The sequence below is a fragment of the Coffea eugenioides genome, chromosome 1, assembly GCF_003713205.1.
Source record: "Coffea eugenioides isolate CCC68of chromosome 1, Ceug_1.0, whole genome shotgun sequence".
NCBI classification, from domain to species: domain Eukaryota; kingdom Viridiplantae; phylum Streptophyta; class Magnoliopsida; order Gentianales; family Rubiaceae; genus Coffea; species Coffea eugenioides.
Window position 1 is genome coordinate 4,712,133 of NC_040035.1, and position 15,844 is coordinate 4,727,976.

The 15,844-nt window shown below is 35.5% G+C and overlaps 1 protein-coding gene across 1 annotated transcript; it reads left to right on the top strand.

Annotated features, from left to right (window-relative positions):
• Positions 1–3,550: 3,550 nt before the first annotated feature.
• LOC113766026 (probable polyamine transporter At3g13620) lies at positions 3,551–5,078 on the top strand. The gene has a single exon (XM_027310259.1). It carries the CDS (start codon positions 3,551–3,553, stop codon positions 4,982–4,984), a length of 1,434 nt encoding a protein of 477 aa, XP_027166060.1. The 3' UTR covers positions 4,985–5,078.
• Positions 5,079–15,844: the final 10,766 nt, after the last annotated feature.

Here is a 15,844-nt window from a genome sequence, read left to right on the forward strand (position 1 = left end):
AATTAAGATTGGAATTATCCCATTATCCTTGATCATACCCGTTTGAATAAGAGTCATATCATGTTTGATATTGAGGTAGAAAATCTCCAAAAGTATTGATTGGAGCACTTAGGTCATCGTGAAATGCAGGGCATATGTCGGTTGAGTGATCTGAGGCAAAATAAGTTCCACAATTTGCAACAGCTAGTGATCATTAGAAAAAGCATAAGTCTTATAACCCCTTCTAGATATAAAATCCAGTCTATCACCAAAATATGGAATGTTAGCAACCGTAAACTATATATAAAAAAATAAGAGAAAAATAAAAAATGAAAACAAGGTGAACTTAAAAAAGAAACAAATTAATTAGGCACCAGTCCCCGACAACGGAGCAAAAAATTGATAGGAATCGAGTCTGTGCAATAATAAATATCTACTCGAGAAAAATACAAATTTTGTATATAGCGATGAGTAGGGTCGAATCCACAGGGATTGGGGATAATTCATTTCTTCCAGAGTCCGAAATATGGGGGTTTTTTTGGAGAATATAAAATAACTAATTAACTAACTAATGAAACAATTAATAGAAATAAACAGGAATTAATCAATAACCAATACGAATCTGGTCAAAGGTGCAACTTTTCAGACACGGTTCATTCAACTGATCATCGATGCAAAAATAATTCAATTACTCATTAATAGAGTGGTTATAGTTGTCATGCACGCGATAAACAACCAATCTTTCCTTACTTTTTTGATAGTTAAGGTACGACCATTAACTATTTCTCTAACCAAGAAATAACTCTAGGTACGACCATAGGATTTAATTTCTCGATTGCATTAAGAATTAGAAAAGCTCAATCCTAACTAACAAACACGCTACGAGGGTTCGTTTAAATTAGATCATACGCTTTTCTAACATGAAACCAATCACACTAGTCGCCACTGTTATTAACCAATCAAACAATTACAGATTTAATCAATTAATCTGGCAGTAGATTATTATGTTAATTCGAATATCGGGCCCTTGATATTCAAATAACATAACAAGCATAAGAAGTTAAACCAGGAAAAGTACAAATACCAATGAACAAAAGAAATAAGTAAAATAATTCGGTCTCACAGGTGTTTGGAATCGAATTTTCAAGTTGACCTTCGACGAAAAAAGAAGATTAGTGGCTCATCGTTGGGAAAAAAATCCCAACGCCAAAGCATTTACAATTTCGCCAAAACCAAAGCCAAGGAGCAAGGAGGACGTTGTCTCCTTTAAGGAGAAAAGACCAAGCGGCCATTCTTCCCCAAAGAGTCACGACACCCCCCTCCAGATTGTTCCATCGCTTCCGTATCAATCAAACGGGAATCTGGCCTTATTTTTCTCGTTTCCTCTTTTGACTTCTTAATTAATTGGTTTTCTAATACCAATCAAATTCCTAAAAGAAAGTCCTATTACAAATCAATTTCCTCAAACGTTCCTTTTTCTTGAGAGCGACCCCACAGAATAAGGAAGGTCCTGGCAGCTAACAAATTAGGAAGTTGATTCAGATTGGGAGACTGCCAAATATCAATCCCGACTTTTCGGCTTTGAGCAGTGAATTTAGGTGCGCTCACGTGCAACCGTTAGATGTTTTTCACTAGAAAATCTTCATTTAAACACTTTTCATTCCCTCTCCTGAAATAAGCACAAAATACCAAATATAAGTAGAATCTGACAATTAAAATAATATTTGGCTAAAATCAAAGAAAAAATAATTATAAATTTAGCAACAAATTATGACCTATCAGTATACTTATAATTTTTCTCTCTTTTGACCACTTCTATCTCGTTTAATAAATTTTAATTATTCTTTTTATTTATATATGACAGCTTTGCTTATTATGAATTTCATTATTAAGTTGGCAAATTAACTAATTTGATCAAAAGTAATAAATCATACATGTAAAAATAGAAGAGAAGAGAAGGGGGAGGAGGAGGAAGAGGTATGGGAGGTGGTGCTAGGTAGGAAGGAAAAGGAGGAAGAACAAAGGGAAGCGAAGGTGGCGGGTCATGGTGGTGGACAGCTAGGTGGTTGGAGTGGAGGGGAGAGAAATGATGATTTTTAAAAAAATTTAAAAACACCCCAAAATTTAAATTTTTTAAAAATATCCTATGATGACAATGGTGAAAGGAAAAGGAAAGAAAAAGTCAAAGGAATTTTCAACACCAAAAAAGAAATATGAAGAAATATGAAAATAAAAGAAAATTATTATGCATTGGAAGAATTTGAGTGTTGGCAATTCGAAAAATGGTAATTGAAATGATAATCATAGTCTCAAGATTTTGAAAAATTTTGTCTTACTAGAACTTAATTGCTTCTTTGCTTTCTTCTATCAACTTTTTGCATTTTCCTATGGTGGTTAGGATTAGGATGAGTTAGAATATATATATATATATATATGAAAGTTGTTTCTCACTCCTATGTACACATGTCTAATTGAAGAGAATTAACGGGTTGTGTGTCACTTAAATTTTACCCATATTAAATCCTATTTGGACTATATTATATGTTTAAAAATTTTCTCTAATTTTAAAATAACTAATCTTATCTTAATGATATTGCTTTCTATTAAATTATTACATATAGAACTATAGTAAAACCTTTTTCAAATCACATTTATTAAAATCTTACATATCCCAAATTACTTCCTTAATCACAATTATTGAAATCTTACATATCCCAAATTTCTTCCTTTCACCACCATACTGTTGATTAGTATTCAAATTGTTCATCATTTCTTCCTTGAATTTTGAATTAACTTAGTGTAAAAAAGAGAATTAACTGTTACACCAACAGATTTATCAATATTGTTGGAAACTAAATATTTATCGATGAAGAAAAATGAATTATTGGATTTTTTTCTACTTAATTAAATATGAATATATAGTTCTATAGTTATGGTTATAATAAAAATTTAAATTATTTAAAAGAATATTTGTAAAAAAAGAATATCTACCAGGTTTTTGATATGAGGTACATAATTTGATGTATAATATTATATTATAGTGAAAATATGTAAACAAACTTTTAAAAATTAGTAAATAATTGAACGTTTAAAATGCATTAATTTTTTTAAAATTAATATAGATGAAAATGTAGGATTGTTGTTAATTTTTATATTTAAATTATTTATATTTGTATAAATTTACAATAAATAAAAAAAAGACCATGCTAAGGCACAGTCAAAATTCTAATCCCAGACGAGACCTGAATTTAATCTCCACATCTCCTGTACCTCCTAGTTCAATTTAATCTCCACATGTCCTGCATGCCCTGGTTCAATGAATAGCTAGGATTAGAATCCTGTGATAGTTAGAATCCTAAAAGGATGGTAGAATCTCCCACATCACACATGAATTTCATCTCACATCTCCTCTCCTACATCTCCTAGTTCAATTTAATCTTCAGATCCCCTATATGTCCTAGTTCAATGAATAATTCACCATTTTTGTGTTTTTGACGTTATACTCTCACTTGGCCAAGTGAGAGCACAAGGCAACCCTGAGAGATTTCAACCGTCTAATGCAATAACAGCCATGACAATTACCACCTCTCCCATCGCTCCTCCACGTGAAGATGGGCAAAGTTCAAATCAACAATTGCCTATAACAACCAATCCAGCAGCCTCAATTAATAAAAGGAAAGTTTCGAATAAAGTCACCCTCATTCCTCTAATTTTCCTCATATACTTTGAAGTTGCCGGTGGTCCGTATGGCGAAGAGCCTGCAGTCCAGGCTGCGGGGCCTTTATTAGCCATTCTTGGCTTCCTAATTTTCCCTTTTGTCTGGAGTATCCCTGAAGCCCTGATCACATCAGAGCTCTCCACTGCATTCCCTGGAAATGGAGGATTTGTGATATGGGCTGATCGTGCTTTTGGACCCTTTTGTGGATCGCTTATGGGAGCATGGAAGTTTCTTAGTATTGTCATCAATATAGCAGCATTTCCGGCACTTGGTGTTGACTATCTCAAGAAACTGTTTCCAATCTTCTCTTCAGGCCTACCACGCTATCTGGCAATTCTGGTATCGACTTTAGTCCTTTCTTTTGTCAACTATACAGGGCTTACTATAGTTGGATATGCAGCTGTGGGTTTAGGCATTGTTTCGTTAGCACCATTTATAATAATGTCATTGATAGCGATTCCGAAGATTCATCCACATAGATGGATCAATTTAGGCCAAAAGGGTGTGAAAAAAGACTGGAATTTGTTCCTTAATACATTGTTTTGGAACCTGAATTTTTGGGATAATGTTAGTACTATGGCTGGTGAAGTTGAGAATCCACAAAAGACATTCCCTTTGGCACTGTTTTGTGCTGTGATTTTTACCTGTTTAGGTTACATTATCCCACTCGTAGCTGTAACAGGGGCAATTTCTGTGGATCAGAGTTTATGGGAAGCAGGTTTCATGGCAGATGCAGCAGAGATGATTTCAGGTAAATGGTTGAAAATCTGGATTGAATTTGGGGCTGTTTTATCAGCAATTGGACTTTTTGAAGCTCAGTTGAGTAGCAGTGCTTTTCAGATTGAGGGCATGGCTAGAATAGGCTTCTTGCCTAAGTTCTTCTCGCTAAGGTCAAAATGGTTCAATACACCTTGGGTGGGCATACTGGTTTCAACTGCTATTATACTTGCTGTGTCTCATATGAAGTACACAGATATCATATCAGCTGCCAATTTCTTGTATAGTTTGGGAATGATTTTAGAATATCTATCCTTTCTTTGGTTGAGGAGAAAATTTCCCTCATTGAAACGCCCATATCGTGTTCCATGCAGGCTGCCAACTCTGGTGGTCATATGCTTAATCCCATCAGCATTTTTGGTGGTTTTAATGGCTGTAGCGACTAAGATTGTATATTTGATGAGTGGGTTGATGACTGTGGGTGCAATTATATGGTACTTCCTGATGAAGTTGTGCAAGTCAAAGAAGTGGCTCAAATTTAACGATGGTTATGCTGAGGAAGAAATGTGAGGAGATGCCAGAATATTTTGTATATAGTTAGTCTAGGCTTGCTAAATGCTGGAATAATGGAAGAGTTATAGATGATTTGGTTAAAGACGTTGGTTTTTTTGTATGTAGTATCTACATAGCATCTTACCTGAATTTGATGAAATTAGAGGCATTCTTCTGGAGTTCCTTGTTCATGCCATTTGATGTCATTTTGTAGAGAAATCTGACAGCCCAGCTTACTTTTTTCTTCTGAAAGGAATATGTTCTTCATCTTGAATAGATAAACTTGCTAAAGCATAATACATGGAGAGCCTACATTCGAGCACAGGTTGTTCTTTTGCCATGAAGATGAAATTTGGTGCACGTGTAATATTAGTTTGATTAGGTTGTGCTTTCTATGAGGATCCTGTTTCAAATTTTTTAACTTCCTACAAGTCCTTTTCATAATTTTGTAGCTTGTGTCTTAACAGATGACAACTGCAATTTTAAATATTTTTTAGAAGGTAAATAGGGAAAAAACATCAAGTTTAGCTAACTGAACATAAAGGGGCAGAAACTCCAAATTGTCAAAGATCAAAATATGATACCGTTCTTCTTTGAATACTTTTAATATTTTAGGTTCATTGAGACAATGATACAGGACACTGGTTTATAATAGGATTTTGAAATTTCACACTGATAAAGTTTTACAGCATGGATCAGGAATCTGTGGTATGATATGTAAAATGAGATGAATATGTAATGCAGTATGCTCTGGAATGCTACTGTTATCATTGGGTAAAACCATATCCCCTCTGTAGTTTGGCATGTTATGACTATGTCTCTGATTTCTGCTGCTGGTAATCTTACTGCATTATTTATTCAACCCTGTGCTGTGAGGTGGTGAATTATTTGCAGTATAAAGGTTGGTTTTTTGCAATTACCCTTTTTTTGTCTTCAATCGTGCCCTTTCTGCTCAGACATGGTGAGGGTTCAATGAGATTCAAAGCCATGGTGGATTCACTCTCTAAATTGACCCTCAATATTTAATTGTTCCTTGAAGCTTGATCTGTTCTGTAGTTTACCTTGCTAAAAGAACAGTAAACGTGGCTCTTCACCAATATGGATCAGTTGACAGGAGAAAATTTGCAGGTCAAAATGATAGATTCAACCAAGCAACCAGGATAGAAATGTATTAATTTTAATATGGACTTCTGCTATTCTGTCATGTTCTACTTTTATGCAGAAAAATTACTTTTGATCTTTCTGCTCTGGAAAGTTGAGATAATATTCGTTATAGCACCTTTATATCCATAAATCAGTGTTTTAGGACAATCTGCTTAATGCAGCAAGTGATAAACCAAACCTGATACTTTTCAAAGAATCTCAGAATGGTTGCTTTTGCTTCATCCTACAGATTTTCATCTCAGAGCAAAAGGCAACAGTTATACTAGTTACTGTTCTTTTGATTTTCATTACTGAGCTATAATTGTAAATTCCTTCATTTTTTTCTTTTAATTCATGACCTTGCTTTAGAGTAAATATATTGACACAGTTTTTCATATCTCTCATCTGAATACCATCTCTGCAAGATTTTAGCGCATGGATAAGTGAAGTATTTGATATATAGATGACATGGACTTTTGGATGGAGACTGAAGAAGATATGTCAGTTCTTGTACACCTAGAAACCTTAAATGCCACCTCAGAACCTAGTAGCTTCCTGTTAATGCATATAATGGAGCTCCTAATTATGGACATTAAAGATGAGTATTTGATTTGTAATACCGACAACAGGAACTCTAAGCTTAGTGCATTTTCTTTATATGTTCATGAAGCTGGCTGATTCAGGAATTACGCCACTCTTTTGAGGAAAGGGGGGGAGGGGGATTTGATTGAAGAAGCAACATACACTTGAACAGATCAAGAGGCCTCTTGATGTAGGGAGCTGCATATTATCAGAATTTTGGCTGGGAGCTCCAACGACAATAATGAAATTCAGAAGTTAGTGTAGCTTTGTCTTTGGTGAAGATTTTCCAGAGAAACAGGGCAAATGTGGCAAGCAAAGAGCTTTTGCAAGTGCTTCGCGTGCCTGCAAAGATTGCAGTTGGGATACCAGCTGACTAGGCAGTTGTTTCTAGACTTGCCGATATTTGCAGAAAAACACCATTGATTGTTGTTGTGAACTGTATGAGGAGACATGCTCTTTTCTTCTGCTCCTGACTGATGTTTCATGGCATCGACATTTTCATCGGAGTTCATGAAAATCGCTTATGCCATCATATGCCAACACCGAATGATGACAGAAAAAAGAAAATCCAACAGTGTTTAATGATTATAACATGTATAAAGACTTGGAAGTGTTCCCAGGTCCAGAATACACCTGCCAATTATAGTGCACTAGGACACTTTATTTGAGTTTGTTGATAGGTTAATGACTTCTGGAGTCAGAAGTACTCAGAACTTGAATTTATGAGCTTAATATTCGTGTCTAGGTGACTGTTTCCAATCTTCCGCTTGATTCTCTTATTTATATTTCTAGTTCTCCACGTCCACCAGCAAGCAAATTATGTCTTACTCCATTGGAGCAATATCTCTAAACTTTCCTTTTCAATTGAGCAAAGAAAGATATAAAGGAAAGAACAGGCTAAAACCACTGTTAATGTCACTGGCAAAGTTAATCTTCTTTTCCTTTTCAATTGAGGAAGCAAAATGGATTTTCAATTATTTGAAATACAACTAAGCTTTTGGTATCAGGACTAGGTAACGATATCTTTTGGAGCTCATTGTAAGTTTTGTCCTTGAACTTGTATAACATGGCTCTGCCTTTTACGCGTAACATCATGGATAATACCTCATCATCATTGCTAGCTACATGAAGAACATGGAAAGCTGAGCCAAGTCCAGTAACATCAAGATTGTGCTTCGCATACCAGTTGAAGTCACTGCGTTAAAATGCTGCGATTCCTCTGACCTTAATGCTGGCGAAAGGATGGAGCCATCAAAGAAAACTCCCAAGTTGAAACATACATCACCTAATGCAGCTCCTTCGATGCTTTTCCATGACTTGCTCTCTGAGGAGTAGACATGGATAAAGTTCTGTGATCTGCGACTAGAACCAATTGCCATCACTTTATATTCCATTAATTTGGAATCGGAAGTATCATATGCCAAAAACATATTTACTTCCTTCCACGTGCTACGCCTTTCAGGGCACGGAAGTGCAGCGTACTCTTTAGTAGTTGGATTATACACATAATACCTGTAGCCATAAAAAAGCTTACTGCCCATTGGGCTACGGATCAGAAACAATCCGTTGCAGGAGCTCAATATTTCAGTATCATAGCTGCTGTTTTCATCAGAATCCAGAAAACTGAGGTTGTCCTGGAGACAGTTAAGCAGCTTCTCTTCAAAGGGTATGTACGTACTTATAGTTGGTTTTGCCAGTTTTCTTGGTACGTATTTGGATAAAGAGGCCTGATACTCTAGGTTTCCAAATTGATCTAAAAATGGGATCAGAAATAAGAGACAACCATCTCCTGGAACCCAACTTAGAACGATTGAGGGATTTTGCAGGTAGACTTTTAAGAATCTGTGTCAGTATTTGATCACCTGATTCTATTGCTTCAGCTGAAGCAGATGACATTTGTGTTGTAGGGGTTGTGTTACGGTGCTTTATTAGTTTTCTGCATGGAGAGGGAGGAAAGGGGGATTATACACATCCGTTATTACAAAAATTATACTGCTTCATTGGCATAGCTAGTGATGTATATTTATGTCTTTCTTTTAACACTTATTTTAATGCTACTAGGCTACAATTTAATTTACCGGGCAAGGTTTTCTCTTCTTTTTTTTTTTTTTTTTTCCTTTTTCCTTCTCCTTATTTTGGAATTGTTATTCTGGTATCTAGTGGAATAAGATAGAAGGGGTGATAATAAAATACTTCCTTATTAAGTTAAAAAAAAAAAACATCAGGGAATCGTTAGCTTCATTATTATTATTATTATTATTATTGGATAAGAATCATTAGCTTCATTAATCATAGACATTCGAGAGATTCAATTAGTTCACGATTCTAATGGAAAGAAAAATTTTAGGGGCCTCTAGGAGAGTCCTCTAAAAGGAAACCATTCTTAAAATCTTTTGGATTTTTTAAATAATAATGTAATGTTTTTTGTGTGACATAATGTATTTGAAATAAAAAAATAATTGAGAAAATAAAAAAAGGGCTAGAAAACATGTTTGTAATACAATTCAATAGTAGTATTTTACAAATAATGCCCTATCCAAATTCCAAACGATGACGCATGCCCTATCCAAACTAAGCTTAATTGGACTTAATTGGACTACTACATTGATGAACATAGAGATGATAATAACAACAATAATAAAAGATATCTTTAACTCAACAATCATGAGAAGATTAAAGTCTAAAGACTACATTTCTTCAATGCAATCCAGCCAGTTTTGCATGAACACATTTGTCACGCCCCGATCCCGCACGTGCCCGTTACGTGACATTCGCCGTATTCTCAAATCCCGCTCAAGAATACAAGGCAACATCTAACCAGTCTAAGTTTCAAAAGTACGAAATAATATAACTAAATAAAGTGCGGTACAAATATCTATCAAGGGTAGTCTACGAATATCCAATAAGTTCATACAATTATTCCCGAATTGAAACAATAGAAAACGGATGTAAATAAACTAACAACTAGAAGTAGCTAGCCTGCCAATTTCTATTCATTTAAAGCTAATAAAAGTCGTTCTCAGGATCTTCTACGTAAACCAACTCATACTCTTCAGAATCTGCAAGAATGGTAAAAAGTGGGTTGAGCGATAAGTCGCTCAATAGGTAATATCTACCCCTCTGTTGGACCATGTGCTTGTAACTTTATAGATACATATATAGGTACAAATCAAATCATTTGCGCATCGATCACCTTCATGATCGTGAAAGTAACATCGTTTAAATAAAATAAGTAGTAACGAGTGGCAAGCAATTTAAAAGCACCTTATTGACAAATGTACATGAAAATCATAAAGTCATAAATCATTTTGTTTCAATCCACAAGTCTCCTCATAGCCATTCATAAATCAATTCATATCAGTTCATAAGTCCCATTTCAAATCAGTTCATAAATCATTCCATATCAACTCATAACAAGTACATGTAATGACCGGCTACTGAATACTCAGCCTAGAGATTAAACCTCTTCTAGGTAGGCGACCAATAGATTTCATGACTACCGATTGGTCTCATTTCATACATAGGTCAATCGGCCGGACTTTATACCAGGCTACCATGATGATTAGACAGGACTATAGTCCCTACCGTCTATCCCATGATTGTTTTGAGATTTACTTGTCAAAAATTTATTCCATATGTCACATATATAAATCATTGACTTAATAAAGATTCAGCTTGTTTGGTACATAATACATATCAAACCATTTCAAATAAGTCACATGGTCCATTTTGTATAGTAAAAATATACTTCCATAAATATCCAAGTAAAGCATTTAATCAAATACATTTCGAATCAACACAACAAAATAGGATTGACAACAAAAATTTCATTTTGCACCTTTGAAATCTCAGAAGGGTAAGTACCACCTACCTTTGTTTGGCTGCTCGAGTGGAACTACCTTAGATCCTTGTACCGTACCTATCAATGCATGAGTTCCCTAATCAGTTGTTACTTCCTATAGATGCATAAAGGTACAAACTCTGAGTAAATCGAAGATTCGTGTCTAAACCATTATATGAAGCCTAATAGCATCTTCCTTAAATTGGATGATTTTTATTTTTGAAAAGTTTCCTAATTTGGAAAGTTTCTATTTTTAGAAAATTTCTTAATTGGGAAGGTTCTCTTTTTAGTAAAGTTTCCTGATTTACAAGAAAATAATTACTCATAATCATGCTTATTATCTTGACTACTATCTTACTATATCAATTTATAATTTATAATTATTCATTATTATTATTATCATTATTATTAGTGTTATCGGCAACATTATTATTTACTACTATGATTATTATCATTAGTGTTATTATTAGTATTATTATTAGCGTTATTATTATTATTATTTTAAGCATTTCGTTTAACAATTTAGAACTTATCTTACCTTGTCTAATTTGGCTTAATACGGCTAAATTACGATGTTTTAGATTGCCATTTAAGTATCTTATACGTGATTAACTAAGTATAATTTTACATAACTAACCTTTCAATTCTAACAATTATCTTAAATTGGGTCCTGAATTTCACTACCCACGATAAACTATAAAAATGGACTAATTACATTTAAAATTTATTTATTAAATATTTACTAAATTTTATATTACAGTTTAGTCCAAATCTAATTTATCATTTTTCTTCCTCGGGTTGTACCCAAAGGCCAACCATGTCTGACTATGGTTGCCAAAGGATCTGGCGACCCAAATCTTCAATTGGTTGGCCGAAAGGCCAACCATAATCTTGTTCCATTGTCGCCAGCAAGTGCTGGCGACATCATCTATCCCCTTTCTTTTTTCTTTTCTAGTCTTGGAATTCTTTTCTCTGCCGCTAGAGATGGTGGCCCGCAGTCTTCCCTCTTTTTTTTTTTTTTTTGTGTGCGGCGTTGCTTCTGCAACGTCTAGCCAAGACAGAGTAGCGGCAGCCGCCGCCACTGCTCTTCCCTTCCCTTTATATATATATATATATATATATATTTTTTTTTTTCCCCCAACAGATTTGGGCAACCTATTTGACCAAGGATTAAAATCTAACACTCTATTTCTACGAATCTACATGTGAATCTTCCTAAAACATATATATCAATATATATATACTCCCTCCCTTTTTTTATAACTGACGTTTAAGGTTTTGCACACCAATTAAGAAAAGTTTTTCATTGCTTAAATCTATACACTATTTTCCTTTTGTACCCTCATTAATTGTCCAATTCACCCATGTTTTCTCTCACTAGAGTACTAAATGGTGCTGTTTTACTAGGCCAAAAGCAGTGCAAACTAACTCCCACCAAACTAATTACTAGGAGTAGTAATTAAGAACCCTGTATTGGAAAAGAGAGATAAAAGGGTAAAATTGTGAAAAAATAATTAATACTGTATGGGGATAATAAAACGACAGATAAAAGTACACTAGAACAAATTTCTTAAACGTCAGTTATAAAAAAAGGGAGGGAGTATAACAACAATACAAATTCGTAAAATCCCTAGGACAATTAATGCAACTACTAAAACTTAAAAGAGAAGTTTTGCGTGAACTCGGGACTTATAGGTTTAGGTGCCTAGTCGTCTGATCGATTGACGGTGTCACATACTTCTACTTCTCTATTCTCTGACGGCTCTTGCTCTAGGGAGGCAGACAAAAGAAAGGATGGTGTTATTTTTCTTTCTAGAGTTTCAATAAAATCCTAAACCTAACTCTACCCACTAGTAGGTGGTTTGGATAAGAGTTTTAGTTTATTAGAAACCCTTATCCCATCCAACAGTTATTTTATTTTATTTTTCTTTTACTTAGAAATTTTATCTTTTTAATTAATTGGAAAAATAAAATAATAAAAATCGGTGCCCAAAATCGTGGGTTTTACATTCTACCCCCCTTACAAAAAGTTTCTTTCTCGAAACTTACGTAGCTTGATCAAAAAGATATGGGTTTCTATTCTGCATGTCCTCCTCTAACTTCCACGTTGCCTCTCGTGGTGTATGGTTCGTCCATTGCATCTTGACGTAAGGTATGGTCATTCTCCTTAGAATTTGGTCCTTCCGATCCATGATTTTTAAAGGAACTTCCTCCACTGATAAATTCTCCCTTACCTCGATGGGTTGATCCTCCAAAATATGGCTCGGGTCTGTTACATAGTTCCTCAGTTGGAAGACATGAAAAACATTATGTACCCTTGACAAAGCAGGTGGGAGAGCCAGTTGATACGTTAGAGGTCCAACTCTATTCAGTATTTCGTAAGATCCTACATATCTTGGACTTAACTTGCCACTTTTTCCAAATCTCATCACTCCTTTGGTAGGGGATACTTTCAAATACACATTTTCTCCCAATTGAAACTCTAAAGGTCTCCTTTTGGAATCTGCCCAATTCTTGTTTCGCTCCTGAGCAACTTTTAATCTTTCCCGAATAATCTTAATTTTCTCCAAAGTTCGTTCCACCAAATCAGGACCAGTGATCAGCTTCTCCCCTACTTTATCCCAATATAAGGGGTATCTACACTTTTGTCCATACAACGTTTCAAATGGTGCCATACCTATACTGCTATGATAACTATTATTGTACGAGAATTCTGTTAGTTTCACCAATCTATCCTAACTATCCACGAAATCTAGAGCACAGGCTCGGAGCATGTCTTCCAGAGTCTGTATGATTCTTTCCGACTGTCCATCCGTCTGAGGGTGGAAAGCGGTACTTAATCTCAGATTAGTCCCCATAATTTCTTGATAGGTCGACCAAAATCTAGACGTGAATCTAGGGTCTCGATCAAACACTATACTCACTAGAACACCGTGAAGACATACGATTTCCTCCATGTACATCTCTACCAACCTCTCCATTGTTACCCCATTCAATATGGTAGAAAGTGGTCAGATTTGGTTAGCCAATCGACTATCACCCAAATGGCATCATTATTCCTGATTGTCCGAGGCAATCCTACGACAAAATCCATTGTCACATGTTCCCACTTCCATTGGAGAATCTATAAGGGGTTGTAATAAGTAAGCAGGTCTTTGATGCTCGGTGTTTACTTGTTGGCATACCCGACATTTCGCCACATATTCAGCTATTTCTCGTTTCATCCCATTCCACCAATAATTCCTTTTCAAGTCTCGGTACATTTTAGTTCCCCCGGGATGAATCGAGAATCTTGAATTGTGTGCCTCCTTTAGCAATTCCTGCTTCAATCCTTAATCCCTTGACAGACATAATCTACCATCCTTCCACAAACTTCCATCATCTTTCAATTCAAACCCATCAATGGGTTCCACTTCAAGTTTTCCTTTAATCTTTGCAAATCCGTCGTCAGAATGCTGTGCTTCCTTAATTCTATCTATTAAAGTAGGTGCAACCACTAGGGCAGCTAGCATTTGCGTCGTGGAGTCCACCATTTCCACTTCGAAATTTTTTATCTGATCATTTGCTGTGGGTTCTCTTAATACCCTTGACTTCCTACTAAGGGCATCTGCTACCTTATTAGCCTTGCTCGGATGGTAACGAATTGTCAAATCATAGTCCTTAATCAATTCTAACCATCTCATCTGCCTCATGTTCAATTCTCTATGGGTGAATAGATACTTAAGACTCATGTGATTGGTAAAAATCTCACATTGCACACCATATAAGTAATATCTCCATATTTTCAACGCAAATACCACTGCCGCCAATTTCAAATTATACGTTGGATAATTCTGCTCGTAAGGTTTCAGTTGGTGGGAGGCATAAGCAATCACTCTCTCATTTTGCATCAAAACGCACCCTAGACCATTTTTAGAGGCATCACTATAAATCACAAATTCTTCCGTCCCAGAGGATAGGGTAAGCACTGGGGCGAATACTAGTTTCTCTTTTAACTTCTGAAAACTCGTTTCACACTTATCTGTCCATTCAAACTTTGCCCTCTTTTGAGTCAACCTAGTAAGAGACATAGCAATGGTGGATAATCCTTCCACAAATTTTCGATAGTAGCCGGCCAACCCTAAGAAACTCCTCACTTCGATTACACTAGTGGGCCGTAGCCAATCCACAATTGTCTCCACCTTCTTTGGGTCAACAGATACCCCTTGACCTGATATCACATGTCCTAAGAATGCTACACTCTTAAACCAAAATTCACATTTACTAAATTTAGCGTATAGTTTCTCTCTTCTTAGTATCTCTAGAACTTCCCTAAGGTGGGCAGCATAACTTTCTTCATCTGGGGAGTACACTAAAATATCATCAATAAAGACAACCATAAAACAGTCTAGTTGCGGTTTGAATACCCAATTCATCAGATCCATAAAGGCTGTCAGAGTATTGGTTAATCCAAAGGGCATTACCAAAAACTCATAGTGCCCATACCTCGTATGAAATGCACTTTTCTGGATATCTTCGACTTTAATTTTCAATTGATGGTATTCAAATCTTAAATCTATCTTAGAGAATACCTTAACTCCCTTCAATTGGTCAAAAAGATCATCTATCCTTGGAAGGGGTACTTGTTCTTTATTGTGATTCGATTCAACTCCCTATAATCGATACACAATCTCAGACTACTATCTTTCTCCTTTACAAAGAGTACTGGCGCACCCCAAAGAGAAACACTAGGTCTAATGAATTTCTTATCCAATAATTCTTGTAATTGCTCCTTAAGTTCCTTTAATTCGCAGGCGCCATCCTATAGGGACCTTAGATATAGGTACAATATTTATTTCGAACTCTATCTTCCTATCCGGAGGTAGACTAGGGAGGTTTTCTGAAAACACGTTAGGAAAGTCTTTCACCACCGAAATTATTTCTAAAGACTTCTCTTCTTTTTCTGTATCTACAACATAAGCCAAATATGCCTCACATCCTTTTCTTATGCCCCTACATGCTTGCATGACAGATAGAAGAGGTAACCTAGGAATTTTCATATTACCAACATTTTCTTAGTATGAGAAATCCTTCTCGTTCGATTTCATGAATAACACCTTCTTCTTCCTACAATCAATTTGGGCAAAATATCTAGCTAGCCAATCCATTCTAGAATAATATCGAAATCACGCATATTTATTTATACTATGTCTACTTCTAATCTCCTATCCTCCAATTCCACATTACAATTTGGATACCTAGTATGAGACATTAGGATTCTATTTCCTGGAGCAGCCATTCGGTAAGGGTGGTCCATCCACTCGGGAGACATG